The 12,066-nt window shown below is 38.5% G+C and overlaps 1 protein-coding gene across 3 annotated transcripts in view; it reads right to left on the bottom strand.

The window, feature by feature from the left end:
- Positions 1–10,794, bottom strand: part of NEMF (nuclear export mediator factor) — a 52,144-nt gene extending 41,350 nt beyond the window's left edge. For 2 of the 3 annotated variants that reach the window (XM_045567711.1, XM_045567720.1), the window contains exons 1-4: positions 10,452–10,583; positions 9,530–9,598; positions 9,287–9,389; positions 6,063–6,188 (exon numbers count right to left, since the gene is read on the bottom strand). In XM_045567711.1, coding sequence (XP_045423667.1) covers positions 6,063–6,188; positions 9,287–9,389; positions 9,530–9,598; positions 10,452–10,510 — 357 coding nt within the window. In that variant the 5' untranslated portion in view covers positions 10,511–10,583. Of the gene's footprint in view, positions 1–6,062; positions 6,189–9,286; positions 9,390–9,529; positions 9,599–10,451 lie in introns of all 3 variants that reach the window. The other variant, XM_045567703.1, reaches the window with a different exon arrangement.
- Between the last annotated feature and the right edge of the window lie 1,272 nt (positions 10,795–12,066).

Raw genomic sequence — 12,066 nt, 5'->3', positions numbered from 1 at the left:
TGACAGACTCACAGGACAACTAAGGGGAATAAAAATTGAAGTTCAGTGTCCAAGTGAAAGAGGGGTGGAGGGATAACCCTGATAAATCCAGCTATGAACAGTGACCCCAAAAGCCTGCATCCCAGGGGAAGGTGTAAACTGGAAATATACCAGCTTTCCCAGCCCAGCTTCTGATCAATTCAATTCTTGATTGGAATAAAGTAATCTGGGATTACTTGTGCCCTTAGCTAACTGTCAGAAGCAAATAAATACCCTTCTAAAGGAAAATAACATCATCCCAAGCCTCACAAATATATCATAATTTTTCTTTTTTACCTTCACAGGGAGCTTTGAAATATCATCATTTTTCATAAATGCCTGGCGCACAATAATATAATCAAGCCATGTGAGGAAATAAGACAATGTAGTTAAAATCAAGAAAAACAATAGACAATCAAAACAGAACCTCAAAGGAGTCAGGTAACAGACCAGTTCCAAATGATTCCACATGACTCTTGTCTGGTAGCAATAAAACTAACGAACTAAAAGTCAAAAGAAAATATGGCCGAATTTCCCAAAACTAATGAAAAGCACCAAGCCACAAAGTCTAGATGACACTATAGCCCCAAGAAGATAAATACAAGGAAAAACTCACCTAGGCAAGCCATAGCAAAATTATTGAACTGCCCCCTATATCCAAATACAAGCATACTCAAGTCCTACAGCTGGCCCTCCATATATGTGGGTTTTGCATCCCACTAATACTGTATTTTTGATCCACATCTGGTTGAAAGCAATTGTGTGTATAAGTGGACTCACACAATTCAATCCCGTGTCATTCAGGGGTCAACTGTGTATTATTTTTATAACTGTCAAAGATTTACTTAACTTATGAGGAAACCAGCTAGATGGCAAAACAAGTTCTATTAGAAATGGTGAAGTACTCAGAGTGGCTAAGAATGATTGTGTAAGATTGCCAATTTAGATAAAAACTGTTTAATGTCTCATAGGGCAATAAAACTGGAACCCGTGCGGTACCTTTTCTCTAAACAGAAATAATTTGAATCTCTAATGGGTGAAATTAATTTTCACTGCTATCAGGTGAGAATTATTTGCATTGCTATCAATTTTCTATAGTTAAAGGCTACTCTTACAGAGTTATAAAAAAGCCTAATCAACAGGAAATAGCCAATCAATCAAAGATACATACTCCCTTGAGAAAAAGATAATCCCCAGGAGGGCCTGTTAGACAACATCTAGCAGGATACTAAAATGACATTTTGTTCCTTTCTTCTCTTTGCAAATTTGGAGGAATTTTTTATAGTCTCCCCTTATAATCATAATGTCTAAAATTATTCTTGATTACACACGTATAAGCTACTCTCCTTTTTTTGGCTTGATTTATTTGTATAGACACAAAAAGAAATGTTAATTAACATATATAAGCCTCCAGCCATATGGTAGCAAGCAATTACTAAGGCCATAATAACTACTGCTGCCTGGAGAATTCACACGAAATTTGGGGTTTTATTTTCAATAGTCTCTATTATTCCAGAGATTCAAAAATTACTCTTATTTGCTCCTAATTCCAAGACTACGAAACCAAATCAAAAACAAATTATCACTCCCAATTTTGTCTATGTTACACCTATAAATGTAGGTCAAGTCCCTCAAATCTGCATGAAGTGACCTTCCTAACAACCTGTAGGCTAGGCTCCTACATGCCGCAGAGTATAGACTAGCCCAGGTTGCCAAGAAGGCTGTGTGGACACTGGTTCTACATATGAAGTACAACCTTTGTTCCTTAATGATGGGCTTCTGATACCTAATTAAATGGGATTGATTCACAAATATGACACTCTAGGTATGACCTTGGTCACACACTTTGCCTAATTACATAATAAAAAAAAGGAATGACAAATACTTATTGAACTTATGTAAATATACACATTACCATTAGCAATAAAGGGCCTCAGTAAAAAGCATTTGCTCTTAAATTCTGAAGGATAAATGACAGCAAACTACCATTTAATGAATATATGACTATAGTTTGCAAAAGTAAAGTCTACTAAATTAAAGGTCAGAGGAGAAAGGTAAATGGCCTTATCATAGAACCACCACAAAACACCCATCATAAAAATAATACCAATAATATCCCAAAACAAATAACCACAATTAGATTCTCCCCATCAGTTCACTCAGTCCTACAGAACTGATTCTTACTGTCCCGACCTAGATCATAGGTTAGCAATCTATTTTCACGAAAATATATACTCCTGGGCTAAAAGGAATCTTACAAATCCTAAGACTGGGTCCCCTGATACAGTCTGGCATCTGCCTAAGCCTATTGCTCACGCAATAGGGCCCTATTACTCGAAGTTTCAATATTTAAGAGTAGGGGTCAGCCCTTTTTCACTAAAGGGCCAGACAGTAAAATATTGTAGGCTTCGTGGGCCACATATGATTTGTCACATATTCTTTTACTTCTTCTTCTTTTTAAAGCCCTTTTAAATGTAAAAACCATTCTTAGCTCACAGGCCTTACAAAAAGGGGCTGCAGGGTAGTTTATCAACTCCTGTTTAAGAGCATCTGGGCAGGGCATGGTGGCTCACGCCTGTAATCCTAGCACTCTGGGAGGCCGAGGCGGGTGGATTGTTTGAGCTCAGGAGTTCAAGACCAGCCTGAGCAAGGGTGAGACCCCTGCCTCTACTAAAAATAGAAAGAAATTATATGGACGGCTAAAAATATATTTAGAAAAATTAGCCAGGCATGGTGGCGCATGCCTGTAGTCCCAGCTACTCAGGAGGCTGAGGCAGTTGGATTGCTTGAGCCCAGGAGTTTGAGGTTGCTGTGAGCTAGGCTGACTCCATGGCACTCTAGCCCAGGCAACAGAGTGAGACTCTGTCTCAAAAAAAAAAAAGAGCGTCTGGTACAGTCTTTTCCAGCAAGGTTCTGAGATTGCCCTTTTTTTTTTTTTTTTTGAAGATCCAATTTCTAATGATAAAATTAGAGATGGAATAGACTCATAGTTGCCAGGGGCTAGGAATGGAGGGAGGATGAGAGTGGGTGTTATTACAATATAAAAGAGTATCACAAGGAAGATCTTGTGGTAATAAAAATTCCTATCTTGACTGCAGTAGTGATTACCATGTAGATAATCATGGTAAAATGCACAGAACTATATGCATACATTGTACCAATGTCAATTTTCTAATTTTGTATTGTACTATAATTACGTAAGATATAACAACTAGGACAAATGGAGTGAAGGGTATATCAGACTTCTCTATACTATCTTTTCAACTTCCTGTGAATATATAATTATATCAAAAATTAAAAAATTTAAAAAAATTTTTTAAAAGGCACCATACATTTAGAAAAGAAAACTGACCACTACCTAAGACCACACACAAATATCAATTCCAGCTTGGCAGCAGCTGCATCTACTGTTGCCTGTAGGGGAGGAGGCAGAAGGACGGTAAAAGGCATCATTGGCAAAGAGAAGTGCAGGGATCAGCAGCTGGTCTCATTGTCCCTGTCCCACATCCAGGTCATCCCATCACAAAAATCCCCCCTAGAGGATCAGTATCAACAATAAAGTGCTTATGCTTAAGGCTTCAGAAGTCTTTGTCTAATAACTAGCCATCTGGTCCTACAAACACCATAGCAGAAAAGTAAAGAAAGCACTAATTGACGATTCATTAAATACTCCAAAAGAAACAGAAACTTCAGTCTCTTGTATGTACGATACCAAATAATTTTTTGATAGTTAATGCCTATGGTTTATAGAAGAGATGGAGGGAAAAAGAGAGAAGGAAAATAATGATTAGAATAATGAGAAGAATAATGAAGAAGCTAAATCCCTAGTCAAAATTAACTTAATTATGACCCTTCTGAATCACTTCCATTGCTCCTATATAAGCACAATGCTGTGGGATTTTAACTCTTTAACTTTTCCGAAATTCCAAGTAGATCCTATTCTTTCCTGACTACGGTATGGCATTCAGCGCACCTACACTATAAATAAATAAAACATGGAGTAAGTGTTGGAAGACAATTCTCCATGGATTTCTCATGTTCCTGCATGGACCGAACAAAGGATGTGTTTGAACAGCAATCATGCCTTAGAAGCTAGAGACAGAGTTGCCCTCTGCAAAGAATAAGAGATATGTATCTCCCCAGAGACATTCTGAGTTAATAAAGGTAAAGCTCTCTCCTTCTCTTCCCTGTACTCATTTGCTTACATGCCAGGGTAATGAGTAATCTCTTTCTGGAGGGCAGAATCACTACCAGCCTTGTTAAAAGATCATATTCTCCTTACAATCACATTGAGAATTTTAAAAAAAATCATATTCTCCTAATTTCAGGATTCCTCTCCTTTCCTCTCCTGTGGTGCATCACACTGTACACACCAAGTAACATTTGGCCCTCATCGTATCACCCTGTGAGGATTGAGTAATTGGGAACTGACACAAGGTACTACTCTGGCTGCTGTTTTGCTATAATAAATGGTCTATTTCTCTGACCCAGAGGTCTTGTGTTCTTCTGTCAATATGTGTGTGTATAAATACAGTAGTGTGTAAATAAATAAATATAAAACTATACCAGGCAAACTTGTAAGTAGTGTAAATTCTCAGCCCCTTCACAATTTCAGACTTAAAAAGTAACTCACACAGGAACCTCAACTGCTCACCCTACGTTAACAGTTAAAGATTATCATGTAGTTAGAGCATTATAAAGGGATCTTCTTAACCAGCAAAGGGCTCATAATCAGACTACATAAAGAGCTCTACTGAACTGAAAGACAGATAATACCACATGTTGACAAGAATGTGGAGCTAAAGGAACGCTAAACATCAATGAACCTCACAAATATAATACTAATGAAGGTAAACCCCCTGTATGACTACAGTCATACATGGCTTACCAACGGGGATATATTCTAAGAAATGTGGTGATTTGTCATCATGCAAACATCACAGAGTGTACTTACATAAACCTACATGGCGTAGAATACTACACACCCAGGTTCTATGATATAGCCTATTATTCCCAAGCTACAAACCTGTACAGCATGTTACTGTACTGAATACTGTAGGCAACTGTAGCACAATGGTAAATATTTGTATACCTGAACATATCTAAACATAGAAAACGCACAGTAAAAATATAGTATAAAAGATTTAAAAAAAAAAAAAAGGTACACCTGTATAGGGCACTTACCATGAATGGAGCTTACAGGACTGGAAGTTGCTCTGGGTGAGTTGGTGAGTGAGAGGTGAGTGAACATGAAGGCCTAAGACATTACTGTACACTACTGTAGACTTTATAAACTATATACACTTAGGCTACACTAAGTACATAGCACATTTTTTTTCTTCAACAGTAAATTAACCTTAGCTTACTATAAAACTTTTTTACTTTATAAACTTTAAAATTTTTTAAAACTTTTTAACACTTTTGTAATAACACTTGGCTTAAAATGCAAACACACTGTATAGCTGTACAAAAATATTTTCTTTATATCCTTATTCCATAAGCATTTTTCTACTTTTAAAATTTTTTAAATTTTTTATTTTTGTACTTCTTAACATTTTCGTTAAAAACTAAGACACAAACACACACATCAGCCTATGCCAACCCTGGGTCAGGATCATCAAGATGTCTCCAGGTGACAGGAATTTTTCGGCTGTATTATAATCTTACAGGACCAATGCTATATATGTGGTTCATCACTGATCAAAACATCATCATGCAGCATGTGACTGTATTGGACTATTTTCTGGTTGCACTATATTAGCCCTGAAATACAAAGTACCAAATAATTTCTTCAATTCTCAGATCTTCATCTCCTATATTCATAATGCTATCCCAAAGGGCTATGGTTTGCCTAAATTCATACCTCCAGAAAAAATGAAGGTTTCTACCGGAAAATTATATTTTACTTGTGTGGCACTTATTTTCCTATTATATCAACAGTCTTTGACACAGAAAAAGATGTTCCCAAACCATGTTATATAGCATCATGACATAAATGATTAATAATGAATTCTCCTTCACCCCATCCCCCAAATTTAACTTACCCTATCATAGAGCTCAATGATTAAATGATAAGCGGCTTCATCACTTCCAAATTGAAAATCTACAATTCTATCCACACCAAGCTGTTTTGCACTGACTAATCTCCGACTCTTCAAATGTTTTCGGCACTAGCAAGAAATAGAAGAAAAAGGCATTCATACAGAGAAAAATGAATTCCTAACCATTTAGTATTGGTTTACAAGTAAGCTTCTTTCATTATCATCAGGAATAATATTTTAAAAAGGTAGTAAATAACAGTACAGCCATAAAAGCTTACAGATAATAATCAGAGGATAAACATTTTGGTCAACTGACTGCTAACTCTGAGGCAGCATTTTACATTCAATTTTTAAGTAGACAATAATAGACCTATAGCAAAATTTGCTTTGTTGCTTTATATCCCCATTAAATTACTTGTTCTTGCCCTGGTAATCTCACTTAAAGCCACAACCTTTATTTTTCTAAAAGTTTCTTTCTATGCCAATCTTTCAAGTATACAAATTTCCTTTTATGGCTTTACTTACATTCAAGATTAGTGATTTCCACCATCTTCCACTTCAAATATATACCAATTATGGACCATGAACTCATGGTATCCTATAAATTAGTCCTCCAAGTCAGTCACATCCAATTACTCTCTATTCCTACAAACTTTTTCTATTTTTTAGAGATGGAGTCTCGCTATGTTGCCCAGGCTGGACTTGAATTCCTGGACTCATGTGATCCTCCCGCCCTGGCCTCCCAAATAGCTAGGACTACAGGTACACACCACCATGCCCAGTTTATTCCCATAAAATTTATTAATATATCCAAAATAGAATTTTCATGGTATTGTCTCTAAGCTTCTGATTAATCTATTTCATATTCAAATGTAATAACTCCCATTCTTTATCAAATCCCATTCCTCCTACCCTGACCATAAGGCTCTTTTTCTTATAAACAACTAAAACAAAATTAGCATGCCACACCCAAATACAAAATTAGTCAATACTTATTATTTTAGATCACATGTACCAGCCTGTAGTACAAATATTTAAGTATGGCATGAACTGGTAACAAGCCAATTCTGTAGCCCCTAAAAAATCTTACAACTGTTTCTAATTTTGAAATTTGAAAGAACTCCTAGTCAAGATCAGTAAGCAAGAATGCTTTCTTCGAGACTCCAATACAGGACAAATTTTACAGAGAAGTTAATCTAAAACCACTTTAAAAAAAACAAAAACCAAGAAATACAAAAATTCATTCTTAAAATTAGTGGCAACCTTTTCACATAACTAGAATACTTCTCTAGATCTTACAGTTCAAATCTACTAAAATTCTCATTTTATGTACTTATATATTTAAACAGATATAAGATTTTTTCAAACTTCTTAGAACAATCTCTCCCTCCTTAATTCAGTAGTTTTAAGAGTGGCTTATTTTGATATACAAAGTGACCTACATGTAGGGCTATCTTTAAATCCCTAGGTGAAAATCACAGGCAGTTCTTCCAAAGTCCCCCACTAATAATTTTATTCAAAAAAAACAAAGTTAAAATAAAGACAAAGGGCATCCTTGAAAAGACAGAGGTCCACACCATAGAATGGTAAAAAAAAAAAGAGTTATTTATCATGGTGAGAACAGATGGACGTATAGTATATACGTAAAGGTTGTTTTATTTCCCTGTCAGCAACTTGGTGAAAATAACCTGTTCATCGCCACAAAGCTATAATTGACATCCCCAAACATGAATACTAGGATCAATGACTGTGATTTACCACATACTGGACATGACTTTGCCTATGCTATACAGTAGTAACAGTTCTTTACTTACAAAGTTCTTAATACTGTTTGCTCCAATGGAGGGAATCTTTCTACACATTTAGATTGACATGCTCACCTAACTCAGAGAATTCTAACATTTTATTTTCAGTGATTGGCCACCTATTGATATAGCCTGATTTGGAGATGTTCACACAATCCCAGTGTCATATCTCTCATTGGCCTGTTACTTCATCTGTAAAATTGAAACAACAGTATTTGCTCTTCGCATTCCACTGAGTTGTTAAACAACTTAAGTGAAACATATACTGTTCATCTGCTTTATATAAAGTGTCATTATTATTAAGGATAAGCCCCACGAAAACCATTTTGGGTTACTATTAAGTAAATTTAACTTTAATAATCTGATAATTGTGTAACAGTCCTTTTCACATGGGAAACACTTACCTAACTTGTAATCCAAACCAGATTCTAAGTTGCTGGGGGTAAAGCTCTTCTCTGTAAAGCCTCTAATGAAATAACACAATGCCATAACAAATAAATTTCTGAAGGAAAGTGAGGAAGAGAGGAAGAAGGAAATGAACATATATGGAACTCTTAATATGTGTCAGGCATTGTGTTAGATGCTTTACATGTCACTTCAATTAATCCTCACCAATAACTCCACAAGGGAGGTACTATTCACATTTTACATTTAAATAAACTAAGTTCCAAGATGTTAAATAGCTTTTCCAAGTTATAAAGTTATTCACCGGCAAAACCATTAAATTTAGGTTTCTCTAACTCTAAAGTTTTTCTTCTGTATCACATGAACTTTCAAAATATATGTTATGCCAATAAAATAATGGGTAACATGTCCACAAATGTAAAATCTCAGTTTTAATAGTAAAAACAAAAGCAAAGAGAGAAGTGAAAAGTAAAAAGATATGGCTTTGTAATACATTAATGTCATTGAGTATTCCAACAAAATACAGATTGGGTAGAGGAAAACAATTTACAAAAGTGGGTTCTGGAAGATAAGGCTAAGAAAATAAAGGGGAGGACATAGAGAGCCAATGTACCAGGATATAGAATACAGATTCAGAAATTAGGAAACCATAAAAGGTGCGATAACTAATGAAAACAATGCTTCAGAAAAATTACTGCTGGTTTAATTTAGAATTGCTTTGGTGGGGAGAAGTGGACTATAGTTACGAGACTATAAGGCTGAACATGATCAAAGTGTGAACTAGAACGGTATGACTGGGAACAGAAAGAAGATCTGGAGCAGAATAGGGTGTGAAAGGCAATAGGGAAAAGTCAATTAATAAATATCTACTTTATTCATTCCATTATCTAAGAACTACTCCCTCTATCTTCATTTATCTGTATTTTATTCATAACAGTGAAAGAAGACCAGTTTAAAAACTCAATTGTTAGTGAGCAATTTCTTAAAATTTAGCTTCAAGTATAACTTAAAATTTACCTTCATGGCAAAACTAGATGGCATCATATTCTTAGGCCACTCAAATTCTGTAGTATGAATTCGTATGCCAGATTCAAGTAAAAGGGTAGCTTTAAAATCTGGTCTGTAGGAGAAAAAAGTCAAAATTTTTTTAGGGCATTTGCCAAAGCTAACTCTGTGAAACAGACTTAAAATGCAAATAAAAAATTCAGTAATCTCATACTTAATTACCAAAAGTAAAACAAGCCTTTAAAATGTTCTTACTTTTGAAGACGAATAAGATACGTCTTATTATCCACATCATAAACATTGTTTACTCTCATTCCTAGCAAGCTGCAAAGACAAAGGAAACAAGTAATAAATGGTACTATTGTTTGAAACATAAAACTGCACACAATTTAATTAAAGCTGGGAAAGAGGGGATCTTAGGATCTGGGGTCAACCAGGAAGCAGAGCCTGAAGGCAAACAGGTTTTCAGCCCAAAACTTAAGTGTACCATTTAAAAACAAAAGTAGTCTATCAGCCTTAGGAACACCTACAATGTCTTGCTTCTTTGAAATGCCCCAATTTGGGGGGAAAGCAGAATATGGTAAAATAGAATCCAATCAATGTATTACGGGGGGGGGAGTAAACGAGGCCCCCCTGAAATATGCTCACATGCCTTAATAACACACACACACACACACACACACACACACACACACTAAATAACACAAACAAGTCTAGAATCCCGGTCTCAGTCCAAATCTGTTAAATCCAGCTAAAGTAGCAACGCTCTCTCTCTTTGGGGGGATGGGCATTAAGAAAAGCAGGCCTCGGGTCTGGAAACCTCCGCAGCAAATGACCACTCTGGCGTTTCCTGTTCTACCAAACGTTGCTGCCGGATACGGGTGACCCACGCCAATAAGGCAAGAGCGTCGCGCTAGCGGGACAAGTGACCTAGCAAGACAAGGCAGAAGCCGAGAGGGCGCGGGGTGGGACACGCGGTACCCGGGGGCCCCAAGGCATCCTGAGGACCACGAGAAAGACGCCACGCGCTCGCCCACCCGGGGCCTAGCGAGGTCAACACAAGAAAAGCACTTAAGAAATAAGGGGAAACATCAGACTAGTCTTGTTTTCACCCGTGGGGCCCCAGCCTCTGCCTCCTGCACTTCACGTACGAGCCTGGTCACTTGGGAGACCGTACCTAGCATTCAGCTCTGCGAGCACGGCGCGCAGATCGATGGTGCTAAAGCGGGTCTTCATGGCGCGGTTTGAGGGTCGCTACCGCAGTTTCCTCCACTGCCTGCCTGACCCGACGCCGCTACTCTTCCGCGCAGGCGCACTTGGCGGAGATCTACGGCAGCACCGAGGACCCAATATTCCTTGAAGCGAACGTAACTTGCGTTCCTTCCCTAAAGAATTAAGTTGTCAAATTGCCGTGGACTCACTTTTCATTGTACCAAAACAATTTGAAATCGATCCAAACTATTCTCCTGAAACTGAACTCCTTCCTTAAAACTTGTGGACTAGTCTGGACACCTTGCACCCCTATGTTTTGGGACTCGAGCCTGCCTCCACAGTGACCCCTGCTGGTCGTAACAATTTTCGAGGCGATTACAAGGAGGATTTCCCCAGGTGGGCTGCAGGACGCAGCGCAGAAGAGCAAACCGCTAGGCTACTTGGACGTGTAAAATTTTGACATGTAACAAAGCAGAACTGTTTCATTCCTCCTAAGATAACCCACAGCGATCAAGGAGAACCCTCAAACTGTAGTTTCTGTTTTGTGGGTCCTGCTGTCCGAAGGAGCGTTCTGCGCCGTATTGTAGGATGCTCATCCGACCGCGGTCTTGGTGTCCCCGAGACTCAGCGTAATACCTGGTATACAATTGGTGCTTTAGAAACGCTGGGCAACCTGAATATTCAAGTGTTTCGCTAGATAATGGTGAAGGTGAAAATAAAAATAAGCCAAGATTCCCCACGGGGGGGGATTCACGGTGTAGTGAGGAAAACAGGCGTGCTAGAATGTAAATGCAGCACTTTCTGTTTTTAAAGTTGATGCGTGGGAAGAAAACATACTTTCAGGTGAGAACTCAAAAGGAGGCAGGGTCTCGCTATGTTGCCCAGGCTGGAGTGCGGTGGCTATTCACAGGCGCGATCCCACTACTGATCAGCACGGGAGTTTTGACCTGCTCCGTTTCCGACCTGGGCCGGTTCACCCCTCCTTAGGCAACCTGGTGGTCCCCCGCTCCCGGGAGGTCACCATATTGATGCCGAACTTAGTGCGGACACCCGATCGGCATAGCGCACTACAGCCCAGAACTCCTGGGCTCAAGGGATCCTCCTGCCTCAGCCTCCCCAGTAGCTGGGACTACAGGCGCGCGCCACCGCGTCCGGCGCTTGCAATCGCTGCAGGGAGACCCTAGAGTCTGCGGGCTACAGCTGGTGGCAATCGGATTTCCGACCAGCAGAGGACGACTCTGAGCAGAAAGGGTACCGTTGCCAATTCAGAAAACCCAGGAATTGTAGTTGCAAAAATGGCTGCAGCACAAACAGCATACAGAATAGCCCAAAATAAGAAAGAAACCATTTGGAGGGTTTAGGAAAGACTGGGAGCCAAGCTGACTCTAGTCTAAAGTGTAAAAGTGAGAGGTTTAATTGGTTGGCTTCGAAGGTATTCCCAGAACATCTAAATATTTTGCGTAAATGCAGCCCATGTAAAGACTCCACATTGAAAGGCACAATCCTCAAGTGTTTCTTTAAAAAACAGAAACCGAATTACTTTATAGCAAAACTCTCATCTTAGGGCCCCAGATGGATAA

The sequence above is a fragment of the Lemur catta genome, chromosome 1 (assembly GCF_020740605.2).
Source record: "Lemur catta isolate mLemCat1 chromosome 1, mLemCat1.pri, whole genome shotgun sequence".
Taxonomy (NCBI): Eukaryota; Metazoa; Chordata; class Mammalia; order Primates; family Lemuridae; genus Lemur; species Lemur catta.
Note: the sequence above shows the minus strand (reverse complement) of the source record. Positions and strands in the feature narration are given on the sequence as shown.